This window comes from Orbicella franksi, chromosome 8 (assembly GCF_964199315.1).
Source record: "Orbicella franksi chromosome 8, jaOrbFran1.1, whole genome shotgun sequence".
Lineage (NCBI taxonomy): Eukaryota > Metazoa > Cnidaria > Anthozoa > Scleractinia > Merulinidae > Orbicella > Orbicella franksi.
This window is the reverse complement of record NC_138152.1, coordinates 30,947,455-30,970,772: the sequence shown is the minus strand read 5'-3', so window position 1 is coordinate 30,970,772 and position 23,318 is coordinate 30,947,455. Positions and strand designations below refer to the sequence as shown.

The 23,318-nt window shown below is 38.4% G+C and overlaps 3 protein-coding genes across 4 annotated transcripts; 1 reads left to right on the top strand and 2 right to left on the bottom strand.

Annotated features, from left to right (window-relative positions):
• Positions 1–109: 109 nt before the first annotated feature.
• On the top strand, positions 110–15,055 carry LOC145494900 (adenosine deaminase-like). 2 transcript variants are annotated; one of them, XM_081474458.1, is made up of 10 exons: positions 110–191; positions 1,127–1,188; positions 2,194–2,322; positions 2,831–3,078; positions 3,818–3,945; positions 4,355–4,426; positions 4,897–4,998; positions 5,361–5,428; positions 5,660–5,789; positions 14,960–15,055. In XM_081474458.1, exons 1-10 carry the CDS (start codon positions 165–167, stop codon positions 15,053–15,055), a joined length of 1,062 nt encoding a protein of 353 aa, XP_081330584.1. In that variant the 5' UTR covers positions 110–164. The 2 variants fall into 2 exon arrangements, with proteins under 2 accessions (XP_081330584.1, XP_081330585.1); XM_081474459.1 differs by lacking the exon at positions 14,960–15,055 and adding an exon at positions 6,287–7,211.
• Positions 7,209–10,184, bottom strand: LOC145494903 (histamine H2 receptor-like). Its single transcript, XM_081474462.1, has one exon. The coding sequence runs from the start codon at positions 9,546–9,548 to the stop codon at positions 8,598–8,600; it is 951 nt and encodes a 316-aa protein (XP_081330588.1). The 5' UTR covers positions 9,549–10,184; the 3' UTR covers positions 7,209–8,597.
• On the bottom strand, positions 11,900–21,225 carry LOC145494898 (doublecortin domain-containing protein 2-like). The gene is made up of 13 exons (XM_081474456.1): positions 20,819–21,225; positions 20,627–20,681; positions 19,972–20,069; positions 19,227–19,296; positions 18,979–19,037; positions 17,804–17,890; positions 17,528–17,587; positions 16,960–17,008; positions 16,523–16,582; positions 15,472–15,805; positions 15,008–15,076; positions 14,395–14,633; positions 11,900–13,097 (listed from the first exon to the last, which is right to left on the bottom strand). Exons 1-13 carry the CDS (start codon positions 21,085–21,087, stop codon positions 12,912–12,914), a joined length of 1,635 nt encoding a protein of 544 aa, XP_081330582.1. The 5' UTR covers positions 21,088–21,225; the 3' UTR covers positions 11,900–12,911.
• Positions 21,226–23,318: the final 2,093 nt, after the last annotated feature.

The following is a 23,318-nucleotide window of genomic DNA, read 5'->3' as shown; positions in this document are numbered from 1 at the left end:
CCCACCCCCGACCCTACCGACGAACCCTCCCATACACCTATTACAAAGGACGAGCGGGCACTGGATTCGACAACCGACCTTTCGCAAGAAGCAGCCGGAAAAATGGCAGTTCACCACGTTGGAAGAATGAGGTAGTTTTAGAAAGACATCTTAATTGGAAAGTGATGGCACTTAAAGTACCCAAGTCAAAGGTGAGTGTGTGTTTGTCTCTGATCGCGGTCTTTCCTTATAAATATTGATGTTTTGGGGGCTATAATCTGGTCTCCACTAGAGGAATCTTGGCATGTGATTTCAATTCTACGATCTGCTTCAACGTAAAGTCAACTCCAATACAGGAATCTGTATTTATAACACTTAAGTTTAGAATTCCTTTCTGACCAAGTATTTTCAGGGTTTTTTGTGGAGTGGGCGTCTGTAAACCAAATACTTATAAAGCTTCACGCCACATCGCGTTAGGACCATTCGATTCTACACAACCAACCTCCCCTCCCCCGTTGAGGTAAGATTAACCCCCCAAGAAATCAAGATCAAAGAGCCGACGTCAAACCTCCAGTATTCAAATGCTCGGGTGATATAGATGGAGTAAGCCCCTCAGAAATCACTTTTGTAGCCCACTGTAGAAAATCTTGCTAATGGGATTGTAGCCTACATGGAGGGGGGGGGGGGGGGGGGTGTTGCTATAGAATGGAATGGCCCTTACCAGCTCTATACAGGAAGTAGTTCTTATGAGGGGTATATTTGCTTGACTGTGTTACTCCAAAATACAAATCCTGGCTTGACCAAACTTACTGTTGTCCCACTGACGTGCACCAAAAAGGTAAGATCAGGTATAGATATTGTGTTATTCAAGAAAATACTGTGATCTCACAAAGTTTTTTTCATTTGAATCCCTTATAATACCCCCATTCAGGTTCAGCTTCATAAATTCTATTTAAAAATTGGGCTTTTGAACCCCCCCCCCCCCTCCCTCCCTCCTTGAAATTTCCAGTGACCTACCTTGGAGTAACTATGGATATTTCCTTGAACTCCACAAAGTCCTGAGCCAAATGAATGAATCATACCCTTTTGGCTAATATCATATCTGTTATAGTAAATAATTCACATTTTTTGTATATTTTATTTCCAGGTCGAACTTCATGTTCACCTTGATGGCGCAGTAAGGATACAGACCATTATTGACTTGGCCAAGTATGATAGTAGTTGATATTCTGTTAAGGGAATCCATGTCATTTTATCAAATTTTCATTTACTGAAGTACCTGCTTTTCAATCAATTAATAACCTAGTGCAGGTACCTATTATTACTCATTAACACAATAACACAAGGATAAGCATTGTGCTTTAAGGATATTTCATTCTCCTTACTGTTACAATCTTGGAAGAACAAAACTAGGTATGGCGCAGTGGTGAGAGCGCTCGCCTCTTACCAATGTGTTCCAGGTTCAATTCTGGCCCAGTGTCATAATTTAGATCTATATGTGGGTTGAGTTGTTTTTGGTTCCCCTATGTTGCTCTGAGGTTTTTTTCTGGGTTCTCTGGTTTTCCTGGGTGCTTACCATTTGTCAGAATAAACCGATTGGGACGACCGTTGAATAATGGTAAGGGTTTTTCCAAAGTCAGCAAACCAACCAAGCGAGATGGCACTTACCATTTGCAATTTGTAATTGTTTTCAGCTGATGAGAGACTGGAAACTGGAAAGTTTAGCAAATGGTAAGGAAATTTCTGCTGTTCTGTTCCGAATGGAAAAAGAGGACTACCTCTGGAGGTGGTCTACAATTTCCGAATGGATTTTCCGGAAAATTGGTGTTCCATTTGATTTTTAACCGAAATTTCCGCATGTTTTTGCGAAATGGTAAGCACCCCTCCCTGAACAAAAACCAACATCTCCAAAGTACAATTCGACCAGGTTGGAGGACCTGAATGAAAACCAGCTAAGACTGATGTGGCTTCCTCTCTAAACATTATAAAATATGTATTGTAAATTGCACTTGCTTAGAAGCCTTCCAGTACTGCTGTTTTTTTCTTGAAATTAGCATGAAAATAATATAAATCCTTATTTGTTAGGGCAGTCCAAGGATTAATTCTAAAAACCTGTGAGTCTTTACTCTTCACTGCTGGACTTTAATTTGTTAGTTAATATATTTATCAGTTGAATCTGTTGAGGTACCAGCCTTTATCTCTTTTTAATTGCAGGAAGAAACAATTCAAGTTGCCATCTTTCGAAAAGGAAAAATTACAAGATCTTGTGTCTGTTAGTTTGGATAAACCGTCATCTCTGAGAGGCTTTCTAGGATGTTTTCATATATTCCTCCCGCTCATTGTGTAAGTGGATGCCTGGAGCCTGATGTAGGGAAAAAGATTTAAATTATAATTTTTGTTGTTGCCATTTTTCCCATGTGTCCCACCTCATAGAGATGTTTAAATCTGTCGAGTTTCTTCAGTGTGAACTCAAGTGTGGTCAAACCCTTATCAAGACTGTGGTGTAAGAAAAATTACAAGGAGCTCAAAGGTTCCTAACCATGAAATCCAGGGTGCCCAGCATTTAAGCTTATATGAAAAAGTAAGTTTTTTGAGTCGCCCAAAGGCAAAAGTTATATAATTTTTTGGTTGCCTGTGGCACCTGGGCATTTCTAGATCCTCATGCTAAATCCTGACAGACTAATTTAAGCAGCCAACCCTCATTAAGTGTTCACTTCCAAGGATCAAGCCACTTAATAGGGGTTCAACTGTAGAAATTTGGCCCTCAGCCAAGAGGTGCCCCATGATCTGGCTTGATAAGCACAGTGTTTTAACAGCATACGTCACTGAATATCATTATCGTTGGTTTCAGAGATGATGCGGCAGCGATGGAAAGAATAGCCTATGAATTTTGTGAAGACCAATCATTGTGTGGTGTGCTATACTTTGAAGTTCGCTACAGTCCTCATCTGCTGTGCACAACAGATCTTGAGCAACCAGAGGAAAAGCTTGTGTCACCAAGAGATATAGTGGAAGCAGTGAATAGAGGCTTAAAAAGAGGAGAGCATGACTTTGGGGTTATTGCACGGTCCATTCTTTGTTGTATGAGACACATGCCTGGTAAAATTGATTAATTTGTTTACTTGATATAATTTAAAGTGGGTTTAGGATTTTTTAATCGTTGGAATGCCTGTAGTATATGGTAACTTGTAAACTTAGTAATAAGTCTTGCATAACCTATCTGAATTGCATGCATGTGCAGATAGAGCTACAAAGATACACTAGTGTATAGGTCTTTTCAACTGGATTAATCTTACATGAATTTTCTACTGTCCTTTGACTAATTCTTGAACAACATACTGAATTGCCTCTCAAAAGCTCAAACACATAGAAAGTTTAATGATTCATCCTTTTCAGAAAGTTGCCACCTTGAAAGTGTTACAATCTGACAGTGTCAGAGTCTTTTAATGTCACATTATTTTGACAAAAAGGAGTAAAATCAAACAAAAAAAAAACGCAGGGAGAGTAATTGCACTTAAATTGCCATAACCATGAAAGTTTTAGGAATCAATTCCCTGACATTTTGTTGTAGATCAAAATTGTTACTGCCTTTGCAAATTTGACACAATTTGGGCAAATGTCATTCTATACCTTTTTAGGTCTTTGTCATCCCTAGTCCATTGAGTAGGCCAGTTGTACCTGTTGAAACCTCCCTACTACAGTCACCCCTCCTGCTACACTGGCTAGAAATGCTACTTCATTCTGATGTGCTCAGGGGGACCATTGTAGAGAAAGTGCACTGTATATTCTTATTATTTAAGGTACTGACAAGCATGTAATTCACTTATCTTGTTCTTAGATTGGTCATTAGAAGTTGTTTCTCTCTGTCAGGAGTTTGCCGATGATGGAGTTGTAGGAATCGATCTTGCGGGTGACGAATCACTTGGAGAGATTCCTGCCATGAAGGGACATGTTATTGCTTTTAAGGTTTGATTTTATCTCTCGTGTACGGTATACTACGTGTTTTACTTTGTTCAGGAACATTTTCAGGTCCTCTGCATAAATATTAAGGTCACGGTCTGTCCATCTGCCTGGCTGTTTGTCTGTCTGTCCATCTGTCTGTCGGTCTGTCCACCCATCCATCCATGTGTCCGTCCGTCTGTCCATCAGTCCATCCTTCCATCCGTCAGCCTATCAGTCCATCCATCCATCCATCCATCTGTCTATCAGGCTATCTGTCTGTCAATCCACCTGTGTGCCTGTCATCTGTTCATCCACCCATCCATCCGTTCATCAGGAGAGGGAGGGAGGAACCTAAAGTTGTTGTGTCCATTGTTTTCAAATTATTTTGTGATAAATTAAATGAGTATTTACAGATGGTGTTGCTTTCTTGTAGGAAGCCAGAAGACTGAACATTCACAGAACAGTCCATGCTGGAGAGGCTGCTCCAGCTGACAGTGTAAAAGAAGTAAGGAGTTAACATCCAATTTCTCCTAACATCATCAACACATTGTTTAAAAGCAGCCAGGTGATGAGACAAAAAAAATCATCAACAATGCAACAAAGTCTCAATATGTATATATGTACTCCCAAATGTTGAGAACTATCATAAGTAAAAATGCATTGCAATGATTTCTTTTTAGGTTTAAATGTGCATGCATAATGTTGACGGTCCTGTACATCTACAAGATTCTCCTTACATCTTTTACAACCTAACCTTTAAGCTTTTAAGTCTGATCCTACCAGAGGTATGATGTAAATTTGCTAGCTAGTAACGGCTCAAACAACATTCTCTTATGATGTGGTCTTGAATACTGGTGATTCTAGGGCTGGAACTTTCAACTGCTACCAGATCTTGTCCAGATCCACAAGTAATATTGTTGTACCAACATTTACCACTCAATTGAAGGTTCATTGTATTTCAATCTGTTTTCCAAGGCATTAGATATTCTTCATGCTGAGAGAATAGGTCATGGATATCACGTGCTAGAAGACAATGCACTTTACAAGAGAATTATCGATGAGAGAATTCACCTGGAGGTTAGCAAAAGAGATCAGCATAAATAGTTGAATCTGACCTTAACTTAATAGAAAATTAGTGTAGTGGATCATCACAGATGGTATGGATGTTTGATAAGGGATGATGAATAGCCAATGAGTTATCTCACATCCAACAAGCCCAAATGGAATATTATTATTGTTTTTAACACTCGGAAAACAGAGCAAACTGAAATAAAATAAAAATAAAAACGCCCTCAAACATTATGCGTACACTTACTATATTTGAAGAGCTTGGTAAAATTGCTCAATATACCATGATGGCTAAGCCAATGAAAACTCTTGAATTGCATTATCCAATGAATCAGTTTTTCATTATAGTTAATCTAAACAAATACTTACAGGTATGTCCAACTTCAAGTATACTAACCGGTGCTGTGAAGCCATGTTTCAAAACACATCCACTTAGAAGGTATGTAAAACTATTGGGTGAAATATGGGAGTTGTGACTGAGTTACAAGTGAAGAGAAGACATTTTAGTTGAAAGTTTTTCTCACGTGTCAAGCTTTTCAAGTCGGTGGGGTAGACTGCAGTGATACCTTTTGTTGCTTAGCAATGTGACCGAAAGAATTCGTTAAGTGTAGAGAAAATTAATTCAATATTTGAATGCAGCAATTCACATGGCGAATTTTGCGTTTTCAAGGTTTGTAGAAGATGGCGTGAATTTTTCTATTAACTCGGATGACCCTCTCATATGTCAGACAAGAGTGGATATTGAACAAGGTGTCGCTTTTGATCAGATTGGGCTGAGCCCAGCGGAATTAACACGTGCGGTAAGTTGTTTTTGAAAAATCAAACGGGTTAAACTTATTCGTAAGTCAAAGAGTGGCTTGTAAATACTATTTTGTTAATTGGCTTGTGATGACTTTTATTAAACTAACTCCCAAATAATTAGTCCAGTCTGGCCGATCAGAAAATTCCAAAAAATTGGTTACATGCGCTTGCCATTGGTTACATGTTTTCCCGCGCTTGCCATTGGTTACACGTTTTCCCGCGCTTGCCACAAGTGACATGTTTTCCCGCGCTTGCTATTAGTTACATTCATTCCCGCTTTGCCATTGGTTAAAAGATTTCCCGCGCTTGCTATTGATTGCATGTTTCACCGAGCGTGAAGCGCCCTGGTTACACGCGCGTGCTTCAAATTCTGGGTTATTACGCTTGTCGTAGGTTTAGTTTGGCTTCAGTTTTGTGACAGCCATTGACGAAACGGCTGTGTCCGAATCCAGTCACTTTCATCAGGCCACTTATTTTTCTTTTCATTCATTTCTAGACATTTAACGCTGCAAGAGCTTCGTTCCTTCCTGAGAAAAAGAAACGAGAAATTATTGATCAACTTAAACTAGCGCACGGGATCTGGTGATCTTAGAGAAAAAAATATACTAATTGTTGACAACAGAAAATGAGGTTGATATATATTTTTGTGATTTTCACGCATAGATAGATTTATAGTGTTTTTCAAATAAGTCACAAAAATTTATAGTGAAGCTAAATAGATAGCTAACAAATACGGGAATTTATGTGCTTGTATTGGGTGGTGGGGTTGACGAAAGAAATTTAACGTACTTTCTGTTACAATAGTGGTGCCGGCTCACACTGAATATTACGATTTACCCTCGGAGTCTTCGTCATCGAATCCTGAACTGAAGTGTTATAAGATTTATTATTGGCCAAGATCACTCAACAAAGTTTATGCACTATGAAAATATGCGTCAAACTCAGTACTTAGTAAGTTTGCTGACCAAGTTTCCTCTGAATTGTAGTTTTGGAAAATGCTATCGCGAAGATGTCATAAAACTGTGCTGGCTTTGTGTTATATATGATTTCTTTGTGATGCATTTGCTGAGGATAATAGTAAAAATTGTTGGTCATCACTTCCAGTTCTTTAGCCAGGTAAATATTTAAAACGTATACCCAAAATAGTGCATGCTTTGATTACAAGGAACCGGTATGTTCCTTGATTTTTTCAAGCAGAAAGTTTTGAGCGATTCGGATAGCAAAAAGCGGGAGAGTTACTGAAATACAAATTACTGAGAAATTTTCTTGGTATAACAAGATTTGTTATTTGCTAATTCTTGTCTTGTGTGTCTTCATGGAATGTCTACTACAAATCTGTGCCTTATTTATGAGAGCCAAACTTTTGAAACCAGTTTTACTTGTGTAAGAAATATTGTTGAGGGTGGTAAAGGGGGGGGGGGGGGGGGTATAGATCACGTTTCACGGAAAATAAAGCAGCCCTTTCACAATTCACGAAAAGTACAACATTGGCATTTCACGCTTCTCGGAAAATAAAAGAGAACGTTTTGGAAAATCACGGTTCACGGCGGCTATGGAAATCACGATTCACGAGGAAAAAATTAGCCATTTCACATTTCACGGGAAAAAAAGGGCCGATCACGAGTCACGAAAATACCCTTTACCACCCTCATTTTTTTTCATTTGTATTTTTACCGACCAAATAATATTCAAGTATATTTTTCCTATTCGAGTGTGGAATGGACACATCTGATTATTTATTTATTGTAATTAAAGGATCTACAGTCACGGTTTGCGCATATTGAAAAGTTTAGCCTCAATTTTTCAAATTCGTCGTTTGTAATCCGTGTCAATCTTCTCCATCCTTAGCCATCCTTGTTCCTTTATGGTTTATCATTATGTCTTTGGTGTTTTTCTATCTTATTAAACTGTTATTTTCAGGTTTCCTACCATTTAAAGGTAATTTTGTATGTGGCCAAAATAACTCAAAATACCGTGACTGAGCTCCTTTAATGACAGTGACTGCCTTGGCTGGCGAGATAACAGTTTTAATTTTTCACTGACAATGATACAAACGAAATCAAAGATTGCCGTAGCTGAATTAAGATGAGACATCACAATTTCTTACCCAGGATGCATTTCTGCATGGGCTATCTAATACTTTTAGGTCTGTACTCTCAATAACTGTTAAAAACTTGTTCCAATTCGATAAAGATGTCCAAAAAAGTGTGAATAGTTTCCTGCCTTTCCGAAGTTCGAAAGAAAACTGGTTTGGTAAGAAATAAACGGCAATCAAGAAAGTTTTCAACTGTGCAGTTTATCTGGGGATGTTGTGGTCTGAAGGTAGGTTTGTGCCCTGGCCGGGAGTCTGAATATGTTATATCCCGTTAATTTTTGGCCCAAATATGTCGTTAATTTAATCTCTCGAAAATGAACAATTTTGCTTTTCGACATCCCAGGATGTCAGTTCTATCAGCATCCCACATCCCACTAATTATTCTCTATCCCGTTAAGTTTTTACTAGGGGGTGGGGGGAAAGTAACCCTGCGATGATGTAGTACCCCATCCAGAGGAGAGGGGGAGTGAAAATACTTCCGATGCTGCCAATTCCGGAATAAGCATATGTTGGCTTGCTGTCTTCGCCTTCTAATCGTTCCGCCTTTTATTTGTTGTACTGTTCTACAAAATGGATAAACTTAATAAAAAACACATTGTTGCAAGGAGTTTTACAAGTCCTGAGCGGTGGAAAGAAAAGTTCTACAAGCTTTATCTCGCTCCTGAGTCACTAGTCGGAAGACAGATTCAGTTTCTTGGGAGCCTTGATTACTTTACTCGTCAGTCCCAGCCCTAACTCGTTTGCAACGTAACATCATTTTCAAGGCTCCGCGCAACTCCCGTTTACGAATGCAGTAAATAACAGGGTTCCAAACTGACTTGGACAGCAACAAGCCATTGGTGACGAAACCAACGACGACGGGGACTGAATTAAGAGGAAGAACTTGCCTGCAAAGTATAGCGGTCCAGGCTGGAAGATAACACAGCAGATACACTCCAAGCACAACAGCGACATCTTTGGCGGCCTTGTATTCCCGGCGTCTGTTTTGCTGAGGCTGAGTGGAATGCGACACTTGGGCCTGTTGTGTTATGATTTCCCGCTCGACCAGTGTAGCTCTTTTGAAAACCTTGAAGTTTAGCCAGGCAATTGTTAACAGTGGGACAGCGAAAGCGGCAACGAAATAGACGATGGACCTCGTCAGCTGATTTCTGCTGTGGACATCCCAGCCGTGGCAGATATCACAGTGGTAAAGCCTGGCGCTGAACGAGAAAGCGTCTTCCCATATGGCAAACCACGGACCGGCAGCTGTGGCAAATGGAAGAATCCAAGCGAAAGCCACTAACAACAGGGTCTTAGCCTTGGTTATGTGTTGGTTGTACATTAGAGGAGACTTCACAATGGCCAAGTATCTGTCGTAAGAGACGGCAATCAGGTGGAAAGTTGTACAACAGTACAAGGCTCTTGTCAAGAACGTAATCGCTTTACACTGTACCGTCGAGAACTCGAGTTCTTCGTACAGTTTGCTTGCGATGTGAAACGGAACAACCAGGGCAACGATAATAAAATCGGAGACAGCTAAGCTGACGAGGAATAAATACCTCATAACATGAAATCTCTTGTTGATAGAGATTGTGAACAGGACGGCTAAGTTTCCCAGGATACCGAGGGCGCCTATAGCGATCAAAAAGACAGCGACGACGATTCGCAAAACTAGCATGTTCATTCGGAGGTGAAGTCAAAATGATGGCAACGGACTGTTTAGTTCAACTTTAAACACTCATTTTAGACACTACTCCACCCCCAAAACAAAAGAATAGAAGTAATTTCCGTTTTAATATACCGCGAGATGTTGGTTGTTTTAGCAGACAAAACTGACCGTGTTTTGCAATGTGTTTTCACCGTTAGAGCATCATTAGGGCTTTGCTGTTTTTGGACTGGTGAAGTAAAATTAATTAGTTGATCTCAGTTTAACAAAGAATTTCACAGGGCACTGTTTCAATTAAAATGAGCGATAATTGGCCATTATTTTTAAGCTTCGCTCACCAAAAGAACCATAAGGCTCCAGTTTCCTTCCAATTTACGTTTGTCAATGCAAGATCACAATGCGTAAATGAGGTTGTTTTAAAACGGCACTTCAACAGATTGATTAAACACCACTAACCATGACGTATTTCACCCCGATCTGGAGTTATAACGGCTACAAAATACCACAAACTGTACCATGATTTGTTAAGTTCTTACATTGAACAAACTAAGATACTCCATACATGTAAAGCACCAAACAACATCTTTCAGTTCGCCGGAAGGGCAACGCAGTCTAGCGAGCTAACGAAAAACAATCCTCGGTATATATCTTTCTTATTCAAATATTCCTGTCTAATCTGTGAAATAGCCTTTGTGACTATTATAGTAACAGGTTACAAAGGGCCAAACGGAGCCAACTTATTTTGTTTATGGCCAAAATATCGAAATTTGCCAGAGCTATTCAGAGTTGCTCGGATGTGCGCATCACCTTTGAGGGCAACATATGTGAGGTTGTGACAGAATCACACGCACTAATTCAAACACTATTAAGACTTGAAAACTACAAATTCCTTACAAAGAAAAACGTTGTTTCGCCCCTTGTGGTGGAATCAGTGCCGGTAGTTTCACTTATCACACATTTCATGAAATCCCTGTTCCACGCGAAATCACGTTTCATGATCACGTTTCCACCAGTCACAGGTTTATAAAATATGTTTGTCACCAATCACACAACCCTGTTTTAACACCCATGTTTTCTCGTGTTTTTCGACCACGTACTTTTCCACGGTTGAAACGTAGGAAATCGCTGTGTCACGAATGAATGGCACTTTCAACAAACGGCTGTTTCGCCGATCACACGTTTCGAACCGCGAGAAACGCTGTTGTTTCAGGTGACACTTTCATATTGAAAATCTCTTCCACGTAGATTGTCACATTTCAGAAAATTTTTCACGCGGGATCACATTTCAGAAGATTTTTATGCGGGATCACACATTTCAGAAAAGTTGTCAAGCGGGATCACGTTTCCTAAAATCGCTTTCTCTGCAATTACATTTTTTATAGAAAGCCGCAAAAGCACACTTTTTTAGACACTGTCACGTTTCATACGTTTCAAAAAAGCGCTGCTTTTTTTAACACTCACAAAGCGTAGCAGGTGTTTGAAATTCCTCTCCACCTTCCATCTCTTACCAAAAACAAAATTAGTTATACGCTTGATGGGGTGACTTCCAGTTAAAGGGGCTAAATCACTGAATTTTAGGCTATTTCAGAGCTGACGAATAAGTCAATTTGAAAAACTGTGAAAGAAATCAAAAGAAACGTAGGAACGCCAAACAGGGCCGGTTTGCTAGAAAGCCAGTTAACGCTAACCCAGGATTAAGAGGTAATCGAAGTAATTTTCCTTGTATGAATGTTTTTCACTTCTTGTTTTGTGTAGTTTGAGATTACTCAAGCTTAAAACTGAAGGATAAACAATATAAACCGCAGAAAACCTCACCGAAAAAATACAAAACTGAAATCAAAAATCTCGTTTATCCTGGGTTAGCTTAATCAGGCTTTGAACGACCCGGCCCACTGTATGGATGGGGAACGTTAGAGAAGATAATAAAACGGATTGTATTTGGGTAAACTTTGAGAACGTTGTCCTGACTTTTTTCAAGTTTATCCTAATTTTGTAAATGGAAGTCGAATATGAGGCTAGCAATTTGTGGCTTGCTGCACTTATGGCATTCACTCAAGACGTATTGTGCCAACAATTAAACAATGATCTCGAGATTTCTACTTGGTGATAACTGATGAGGCCGAAGGCCGTTTCAACTTATCAGCTCATGGAAATCGAGAACGAATAATCTCATTGTTCTAGTAGAATTCTAACTAAAAGTCCTCCAGTTTTTTGTTTATATATGAGTAGTGTTAAACTTCACGATTTAGCGTTATCTCTAGCGAATTTGTCATTTGAAGCTTGCAGCTGTGTACACGCGTACTGCGCATGTACAGTAGCTCAGCCAATTAGGTTGCAGCATTTGCATGAGTGGACGAGTAGAGGTATACTTCTTGATAATAACCACTTTATTACGTTCACAATATCGATGTTATATTTACGATGTATGTACGTCACGCGATGTATAAATGATTGGTAAAATACATGGATATACCCATTATAATGCTTATTAACACGGTTGTTTATTTACAGCATATTTATACAGTAAGCTAATTCTCTGAAGAAATGCCCCAAAGCCCAAGTCAACGCAGTAAATGGCATTCGAATGCTACAGCAAATTTAAAAGTCAATTTAGCGACGTTTTAAGATAAGATCAACATGAAATGCATATTTTATGCTCAAAGCGATTTGCCAAAAGACTGACGGAAATAAACTCCCCCCTTTCACAAAGGACTTCCTTCTTAATCGCTGTTTCAAAGAAAGGGTGAATGGCAGGTTCTGTAGAAATAGTTTTGGGTTTGACACCAGTTTACTACCCAGTAGGAATTTATCTCCATTTATTCGCAATGGCTTAGAGAAATGAACAGAGAATGGAACATACATGTACAAGACGAAACAAGTTCAGCCTTTGTTTAGTACATTCAGTTTACTACCCAGTAGGAATTTATCTCCATTTATTCGTAATGGCTTAGAGAAACGAATAGAGAGTTGGACATACATGTACAAGACGAAACAAGTTCAGCCTTTGTCTAGTACATTCAGAGATACGGTCATACCACAAACCTTCATCGATCAAAAGTAGTGCGAAAAATGCCACACGCCATCTGTTGAGGACCGGGAAAATCACTAGAACCAAACTTGATCATTTGATTGGCTGACATCAAGACTGTTAAGTAACTGCAAATTATGCGAGACAAGATTTGCGACTTTAATGTTATTGACCTCAGAGAAAAAGTATGGAAAGTTGGTCACTCCGTATGATTTTCGGAATTCACAGGTTGACATACAAACAGAGGAAAACTGGCGAAGAATGTCTAGCGCATAGGATGTCTCTGCTTGTGGCGGGAACCCTGGCTTGACTTCTTAAAACTACTGAATAATCTAATCAAATATATATTATTTTCACTGTGCGGATTCTTGTGGCTCATTTGCCTCAGGTGGGTCACTTGTATCGAGTGGTTCATTGGCTTCGTTTGTATCGAGTGGTTCATTGGCTTCGTTTGTATCGAGTGGTTCATCGGCTTCGTTTGTATCGAGGGGTTCGTTTGTTTCGTTGTCTTCAGGTGGCTCACTTACTTCGGGGTGATCCTGAAAACCAAACAAACAGAAATAGGACGTGATGAATCCACTACACAACATACCATTAGCTCGTCTGTTGTTTAAATTTTCATTAGTAGAAGTATCAAGAGAAAATTCCCAAAACCTTTGCCGCATTGACCAGGCTCTTATGAGGCGCGTGGCGAAGAAAAATTTCAAAAATCATTTGCAGCTCAAACGTTTCCAAATACCTTAGCTCTACTAACTAATCTGTACTATACTGAATTATCTATCAATTTAACATTTAATACACTGTAGTGAGAACGCAACTGAACGGCTGTTAACACTGAATAAAGAATTTGTTGTAAGACGCACCTTTTATACGACGCTTTAACTTCTGAAACGAGGACTCCGACTTGACAAATGTACCTTCTTTCTGAGTTACCTATCACATTTAACTTGTGTCGTTAAAACTGAACTAATAGCCTATGCTAACTATTCTGTACTACACTACATCACCCTCCCCTCCCTCTTTACAAACTCCCTACGGACCCTTCTCTACCCTATCCTTAGTAACGTCTTTCATCCTCCACTGACTTCTCTTAGAAAAGGTAAACCTATCACTATTTCATTCAACTTTGTTTGTCAACTTTTCTCTAATAACAATTCACCTTCATTATTGTTACATTTTTCTAGGGTTCCCTGAGTAAATTTTATGTATGCTCCCTTGCAACCTCTGTGCAAGCTCCCATCAGTACTTACGACCCGTTAGCTTGGCGCGAAAAACGACGGCCGGCCAAGGCGACTATATAAACTGAACTGTAGTTCGGACTGTGCAATTTTCATTGCCAAATTGATCGAAAATACATTGAATATTTGTACTTGTCTAAGTATTTGGTTTCGTAGATTTAGCACTACCTTTCAGTACCGATATTTAACCTTTGTACCGTTACAATTGTAGCGAATACACACCATAGTCGAATATTGAAGTGAAAGTGTAAAAATGTTATCGGACGAAGTCTCTGGCCCCGTTTATATGTCCGTACAACACAGCGCGGACGACATCCTTCACTACCTTACTTTCCATTGTAAATTTACCACAACTTACAAATTAGTCTACAATAAAGGCGTTGTTCTTTCCATGGTGAGAGGAATATGCATAAAATCTAGCATTGATATGTAAAATGGAAGCTTCATGTTTGACATTTGAGTTGGCTAACATGTATTCACTTTATCAAAACAGACAGACAGACACAATGAAGCATGATTAAAGTTAAAGCTCAGTAGCTTATGGCGTCGTGCATAAATAGCAACAAACCCATAATTTCAACACAATATTAAGACCTACCTGCTCACTGTCTTCTCCTTTAGCTTCCTTATTCTCCTCAATTTCTTCTTCTTGTACTTCTTCACCTTCATTGTTGTTAACCTCCTCGTCAGCATTCGCTCTGTTTTCATCGTCTTCGGCTTCATTGTTGTCAACCTCTTCCTCAGCATTGTCTCTGTTTTCGTTGTCTTCAGCTTCAATTTCTTCATCCGCCACCTCTTCAGCTGGCATTTGATCAATAGGTTTGTCCTCTTCAGTTTCTTTAACAGATATCAACAAGAATGTTAAAGTGTGCTTTGCCTATCAGCTTCCACAGCAAATAATATCCATTGATATAGTGCCATATTTTTATCAAAAGAACGGCATCTAGAGGAAAGTTTTTCTTATGATAGAAGTTCAAATAGTTCTGCCTGGCTGAAAAACCAGTTGCCCCCGTGCTGAAAATGTCAATGAAGCCCCTGAGTTAAACATTGAATACTGATTGTTGTCCATAATTTATACATTGTAATGTGCATGTTATTTGTGCACTTCAGTAATTACTTCTGCTGAGGACTAGAGATTAATTTTTGTATTGTTTTCTCTACAGACATGTTTACATGCCTTAAACAAGAGCACAACACTTAATTCAACTCACCTTTGTCATCTTGGATTTCTGTCGCGTCTTCTTTGTTCTCACCACTAGCTTCATACACAGATGGCTGCACTGTTAAATGAGTAAAACCGTAAGTTGTCACCACCTTCTATGCTCCTTTCATATATGATATCTACTAATCCACTACACATTTTTATCACTTATTTACTAGTAATGTTTATGCTTCCTGTACAATACAGCTGTGAGTTGTTTTCAAGCCCAGTGCATCACATGGGGATATTCTTTGTTACCTTTCTTGGATGAAACTTACGGTTTTACTCTCTATGCCCCTTCCCTGGAATTCACTGATTGTCCTTTAAAAAAAACACCAAGGTTGTGGACCAGTGACAACACTGTAGCACCATATTCATAGCGCTCAGAACACCCTACATGTACATACTGACAAGGCATAATTCATATCAAATATAAACGGCTTACATGTAGATTCAAGCCTCTACTTTACATACCATCAGCTGAACTGTTTCGTCTCTCCTCATATGACTTATCTTCTTTGTCATCAACAAGCCCTCCTAGTGTAACACCATGATCTCCAAGAACATCAGCAACCTTTTCTTGTATAGTGTCTTCAAGTGGTATGTCTTCAATGTCAGATTGATGTGGTGAGTTGCTTCTTTCTGCAGCATAAGCTCCCTGTGGTTCATCGTCATCTCTCAGCGACTCTGTGACTGTTTCTTTGAATGAATCAAACAATGATTGTGGTTCTTCTTCCTTGACAGGTTCAGGAGATGAATTTATGTCCCTAAAATCCCTTCTGGTAATGTCTGCTTCCAAACTGGTGATCTGATGAATATATATAGAAAACATGGTTAGTTTATTCTTCCAGAAGTCCTTCTATTTTGACAAAATTCTAAACGTAAGGTCTCACAAACAAAACGGCCAAATTTGAGAGCTGAAATTCCTGTCTTCTAAGAAGTCTTTTATCCCTTGCAAAACCATTAAACTGCACAGAAAAATGATAATAAAGAATGCAGTTCAACTTATGCTAATGGTGAAGTTTTGAGGACAGAAACAAAAGCAAAAGAAACAATAACCACTCTTGTTAAATTTCCTTAACATGTCAGTTCCTCTAGTCATTATGGCTGTAAACAAAACAAATGCAACACAACATTTGCCACAAAAGGGGCACAACACTCCACGATCAACATCCCTGACAAACGACTGTCCTTGCACAATGATACAGCCTTGCTTTTCTCTGCAGTGCACGGATATGCACAGGACAAGTTGTGGACTGGTCAAAGACTTAGAAAGATAACTGAACAGCATTAAAGAAGGCAGCCTGGTTGAGTGGTTTAGAGCAATGGTCTTGTAATCCAGAGGTCCCAATTCAGGTCATCCACCCTCCCCCCTCCCCCTCCCCCCTCCCTACCACTAGCTGGATTTGTTCTTGGTAGTGTACTTTTTTGTGCCATGTGACACACACAGACATATTTTAAGCATAACATTTGAAAACTATGTCACATCTTTTTTGCTCTTAACCACTAAGAACAATTCACTTACTGGCTCATCATTATCAGCAACAAGAGACTTTTTCTTAGATGTCCTTTTTGCCGCACCTCTCTGATAAGGCAATATTGACATTAGGTATCAATTTAATTAGATATTTTATTTATTTTTTTTAATGCTCCAACTTAACTTCAACTTTTATTTATTTAGTACTTAATATAGCACATCGTGTCAAACTGTTCATTTTCATTAATTTTCATAACAACTGTATGTTGTACTAGAACAACTGTAAAAAACTAACAACCATAATCTGCCATCTAGCAGATAAACACTGACCACAAAAAAACTGCCACCCACTAGATGGTGGTTTATCTGGTTGATAACTTGTTATCCATTTTGTAGTACAGTATGTACAACTATGGGACCAGAGTAACAATCTTACTGTTTAAAAAATAAAAATTGTAATAATACTGAAATTATCTTGAGTTTACATGTTTCGCAGGAGGTCTTCTTTCTGTCACTTTTGGCTTTGTTGAAGCTCTGTAACAACAAAAAACAATCTTATTAATCACAATTTGACTACGAGACAGTAATCAACAAGAGATTACTACAAAAGGGGTTTGAGTGAAATCCACACCCCTCCTGTGGCTTTTTTTGTTTTGCCTGGACAACCACTTCCCCCCACCCCTCTGAAGTTTCAACCAAAGGGTACTTGATAACTTTCAGTCCTCCCCCCTCAAATCTCTAGAATTTAGATATTCAAGTCTTTTAAATCTGTATATATATGTACTTTAAAAATTTTGACATGCTACATAGAACATGGAAGATACTTTAGTTCATCAGTTTTTGTACTGCTAATCGTTAATCAAACACACTTTGAAAAAGGCTACATGATTGACTGTTCTAATTTCAGCATCCATTTAATGAATATTTCACATACTTTGATCAGTAATTTTTGCTTGCTAAAAGTATTAACATTAGTTTGTATCACATGCCATGAGGGTGGAAACAAGTGACAAGTGTAAATAGGAGGTATATTTAATTTTAAAGGTCAGTCACCTTCTTGGAGTAAGCTGAGCAGCTACTCCATGGTCACTGTATGAAACACTTCTATCAAAGCTGAAAAAAGAGGAAGACATAGTAATTGGTCACAAACCTTACAACATCATTCAGCTGCTGATCGTAACTTGTAATTAATAGTTAATTATCACGTAATTAATAAATAATGATAATTTATTTATTATTATTAGAGAGGTTTGATATTTTTCATCTTTTTGTTTGTTTAAAATTAGATTGCTACACTAAACTTAATTTTATGTATCATTATATTCGTACTATCTCTCTCTCCCCACAGCAACATATTGCCCGTTGTCGTCAAGGTCGGATGGTTCACTTATCTTGTGTCCGTCTAGGGTATATAAACTGCAACAAAAAAGCATGTGCACTTGTGTAAGATCAGATTGGAAATAAGTCATTTTTTTCTAAGAAAAAAGTTCTATACATGTACAATACCAATCAGAAGAAACCTAACAGGGAACGCATTTGCGAACGGGTATAGAACAGAAACAGAACGCGTTCTGTCAAGTGTTCCCTGTTAGGTTTCTTCTGATCGGTACTGTACCTCCAAATTGAACCAAACATCAAATATTCAAAACAAAAAGAAAGATTCAACAACAGAAAAAACACAAAAGAGATAAAATTATTAACAATAAAGAACACAACTAAAATGGCTATGATTCCCGGGAGTTACACCCAGAAAAATTGGGTGAAGGTGTGCAGGCCGCTTTCCAAAACCCTTACCTTATTTAAGACCAACATCTGTAATTTTTCAAAATAAAAATGAGCGATAGAAATTTTACACGACGTTTCAATGTCATCATGACATCACTATCAAGTGACAAGAAAATAACGGTTCAACAGTGTTATATATGCGGTGAGAGGTGTGATTGTTCATTAACATATTTATTTAAACAAATAGTTGTGTGCGGATGGAATCCGATTGCGTGTTCAGGCTAGGTTTCTTCTTTCTAATAAACAGCATTTCGTAAATCAAACAATCCAGTTTTCCGTTGCATTTCTTTAGGACGGAAAAATTATTGGCAAGGTCGTCGATGTTATAAAGGCCGTGGTCATTCTTTAAATGCTTTCCGATTGCGGAGAACCTGTGTTCATCAATACGTTGGTACAAATGCCGGCTGGTATACCCGACATACTCTGCATCGCACAGATCACATTGGTAATTGTACACTACGCATTGTTGATTAATTAGAGGTGGTTTTGGTTCACGCATCTTGAGATCTTCACAGATTTTGCGACTCTTGAATACTGGTTGAAGAGTGTGATCGATTTTCTTGCTCAGGTCAGAACTGATAGTTGTTTTTTCACTGCATCAGCCAACATTTGATCTTTAAATGGCAATACCACTCGGTGAACAGTATCTTGCACAAGGCTCAAGAAAGCTACTTAAAAGTTATAAAATCACTAAGCTAAGGGCAACAATCAGAACTTACTCGTAAACTGCACCATTCTTGCTATGGGAACTGACTTTATCATTTACAGACTCTAAAACCTAAATCAAAAGAAGTTGTTATTATAACATTAACTACCGTGCAATGATTATTTTAAACCTCGAAAAGTAACCTACCGCCTACTTTCAAATTTGGGATGCCTGCTTCAAAACTTATTGACAGCCCTGCAAATATGCACAGAATTTCCTTCTTTTCTTAAATTTTAAAAACAATAAGTGAAATTTGTTTACCTGGTACATCTTGAAGTCTGTTCGTAACTGCACTCTTCTTGGTTTTGAAACAATTCCATTGCAAAAAACACTGCAACAACACAGTCCAGTAATATTTGTCAAATGATAATATCAAGGTTGTTTTGATTGCTTCTCCAGTTTAATTTTCCCAGTGAAATTTTGTTCAAGCTCACCTAGTCAAACAGTATACTTAAAAGAAAATTCAAGCAAAAATATTTCTCGTCATTTCATATTGAAGCCATTACAGGTACTTATTATATGGCTCTAGAGCTCTGTGAGCAGGCTAGATGAATCAAATCCTGCACTGTGAATGGCTACCTGAGTGGGCAAGATGGCGTTATCGGGACTACCCTCAGTATCCCGTAAAAGAAATTTCCTCGAAAGCCACAAAATAACTTATTTATTGATCTTGGAAGCTTGTTCGGTCAAGATGGCTGTATATTGGCCTCAATCATATTTTAAAAGTTTATGGATTTCAACTCCATCTTGGTCCATAAACATGCCAAAAAATCCAATATCCGGCCAATATCTATGCTTGGTCAATGGCCCATATCTGTTTTTAAAATGAAAATTATACTGTCAAATTTCTGCTAAGTAATGGACACCACATACAGCTAGGAAAACACTAAGTTTAATGGATCCAAATGCAAACAAACACTACAGTTGGGTACTTTCTTAAGTCCCAATGTCCCTGCTGACAGCAGGGACCCAACTGTATGAAATATTTAACTATTAAGCTACTTACATAATTGTTTTAATCTCTTCCTTTTTTCGCAGACCGCTAATACGGGCTTTGCCAGGTACATTTCTGAATTTGCGATGATTTAGAGCAAGAAAATTTACCTAAGAAATAAATAAATCAAAACACGTTTTTATAACGCACCTTTCAACAAAGGAATGTGTACATCACACAAATTTTCAAAAATACAGGAAAGTTCGCGATGGAGAAGAAATTAAAATTTAGAAATAATACCCAAAACGAATTTATAGAAATGTAATTACCTCCATCTTTATCAAATATTAGTAAGAGTTTAAACTTAAATATTGATTTAAGCTTCAGAAATGTTTAATTATTTACAGGGATTTTGCTTAGATACGAACTTGTTATGCAAAACTCACTAAATAATCACAGGAATTAATTTAGACAGTTAAGTTCGTTAAAATAACACACTTATTTTATAAACGATACAGTTACTTAAAATATATAGAAACTATTTCTCAGATTAAGTTTACCTTTGATCGTTGTAAATAATTCCGCGAAAATCGCGGGGAAAAATTCAATTATTTATGAACCATCATTTACACGACAGAGTTGACAAAAGCAGACAAAAGCAATCGCGATTTCATAGATTTTAAATCGATTACCACCTTGTAAGCTTCTAAAATACTGTTTATCTTACCTCAGGCTCTTTCGGGGGAGCCAAACGTTGTGGCCTCAAGTCTTTCACATCATATCTAAAAGAAATAATAACCAAACAAACGCTCATAAGCGAAGCAAAGTTTACATTTCGATCAAACAGGACACTCCAGTGCGAAGTCCGCGAACAAAAAGATTGATGGCGCGTTGGCAAACAGACCGTGAGCTCACGTACCCTACTTTCTTAAACGGCTCTCTCCCCACAACGACATAAGTACAGTCTCTTTGAAGATCGTCAAGATTTCTGATGCGATGTCTACCAGCTGGTGTCCTTATTTCTCGAGCTGGTATGCGAAAACTTGTTGCAGCAGCATTCAGAAAAGAATCAAAACTCCGCATTTCTCTCTGGTTGACCACAATTCGCTTTCTCTTAAAATTGTCCCCGTTGAGATGAAGATAAACGGGTTTTCCCATCATATTTATCCCTCTCTCGTGAGCAGCCATGCTCCCACAGTGTTGTTTCGCTTCTCTTAGAACTTCTAATTTCGTTTACGATGAAAACACGATCACATTTTGCAAAGAGATGGTGGAGATTTCTCGTCACTTATGCTCTGTGTGACCTCATTAATGACTGACGCGTGCATTATGGGATGTTTCTCGTGATTTGTTTACCATGGAGACGTACATAGTTACCAAATGATCATTGCAAATTGATTAGCGCAAAGAAATCAAAACAAAGAAAGGAGTGCCAATGTAATCAGGTTTTTCGGAGGCCGTTTTATGAGGCCATTGAAAGAAGGCCAGGGAAGTAAATGAAGGAATGGAACGCTTTGTTAATCAACCTTCTGCGGAGTCTTTAAATCTGCTGTAACCTCTTGTGATTGATTTCGTGTGCTATTAGTTATTAGTATATTCTCAGCTCCGACTATTGCATTTCTAGCTCTCTGATTGGCTCAAAAACTCCGACTATGAGCCATTAGTCGGAGTTTTACCTTATATGGAAAACAGTGCGCCAAGTTTAAAAATTTTCCGCTCTGTAAAATTGTTGAAATAAAAATCGGCGGCAAAAACCCGATTAAGAATATACTAAAACAATTATTCCATTCGACCTTGTTGGATATGAAGTGATCATAACCAACTCGCGCTACGCGCTCGTTGGTTATTTATCACTTCATATCCAACGCGGTTTCATGGAATAATTGTTAAATATTCAGAGTGATGGCAAACCCTTGTAAATTCTTATATATAAATAAACAAAGAAACAGGTAAATAAATAAATCAATAAATCAATAAATCAGTACGTCTTATTAACTCATTTACGAAACGAAGAAGCAAAACAAAGCTGTAATTCTTCGCCTCTGCTCTTGGTTGTTCTTCGCAAAACTCTTAGGTGGGGAGTGGAGGGAAAGGCTTTTTGTTCTCCTTTACCCACTACTCCTTGTTTTAAATGAAAAGAAAGTCCATAAAGAGCCTGTAATCCTTTTGAAACCTAGAGCATTTCCATGACTGAATTCAGGTTGGAACAAATGACGTGATCGCCGATCAGGAAAAGTCCGAGATTTTCTTCTGAAGCCTCTCGCGCCAGCTCCAATCGCTTTCGCTTATACATGATTACCTGAGCATTATTTTATAAATGACTTTTAATTTTTTCCGATGTCACGCAATATCAACAATTTCTCGTATTTTTCGCATCAACTGAAAAACCACCTCTCCATAGATCAATTTATCATGTCAAATTTAGTAAACATGCAAAGTTTCATAAGAACCCGTTGCAAGCATACAAAGTTGACAATTTTTACAAAGAAATGTTCGCCAGGGGCACCGGAGTAGATTTCTTGGTAAAATTTGGCACTCCGGCTTTGAGGTCCCATATTTTGACGAGCTGAAGGATTCTTATAAAACTTCGCATAATAACTAAATTGGGCATGATAAATCGAGCGCTGGGGCTTACTCTTTTCGGAAAGAAAAAATCGGAAAACCGTGACATCGGTAAAAAGTTTAGCCTGCGAACGCAGACGTATTTCCGATTTTGACTTGGTTATAAAAAGGTCCATTGCAAACGCAGTTGGTAAAATATGTACTTTCTGCAGTTATTTGCTCTTTGACGCCGGGGAGAACGTAAGACAAAAAAGATTAATCGCTTTTCTTGAATCAGCAAACCTTTTATTGAATCAGCAAACCTTTTATTGTTCAGCTCTGCACAGCATACCCACCGACAACTAGCTATCTAAGAACTCTTCATCCTGTCTCAGTCTGGACTGATTATTCACTTACTAGGAGCACTGACATCTATCTTTACGAGTTAAATCGACAAATACTCATTTTCTTTGGCCATCGTAACTTGAACAAAGAATAACACACCAACTGCGGTGTTAAACATGATAGTAAAACCCATTGTTGGAAAACAAATAAAATATTAGCGAAGCGGAGCACCATAACTAATAGGAACAGAACCGCATGCATGCACAGAAATAGAAAACCATGCAACTCTTTTTCATGGTCAGCATGGCTTGCGGTATGGAACGCAGGCGCGTACGCCCTATGAAAAACGACGACGACGTGTCTGCTTATGTTTTGCGTAGTTTGAGGTTATTTAAACTCAAGAGAGAAGGCCAAACAATATCAACAAAAAACCTCACGGCAAAGTTACAAGACTCAAATCAAAATTCTCGCTTGTCCTGGGTTAGCTTATCGGGCTTTGAACAAGGAGCTCCGCTTTAGGCTTGGCTAAATCT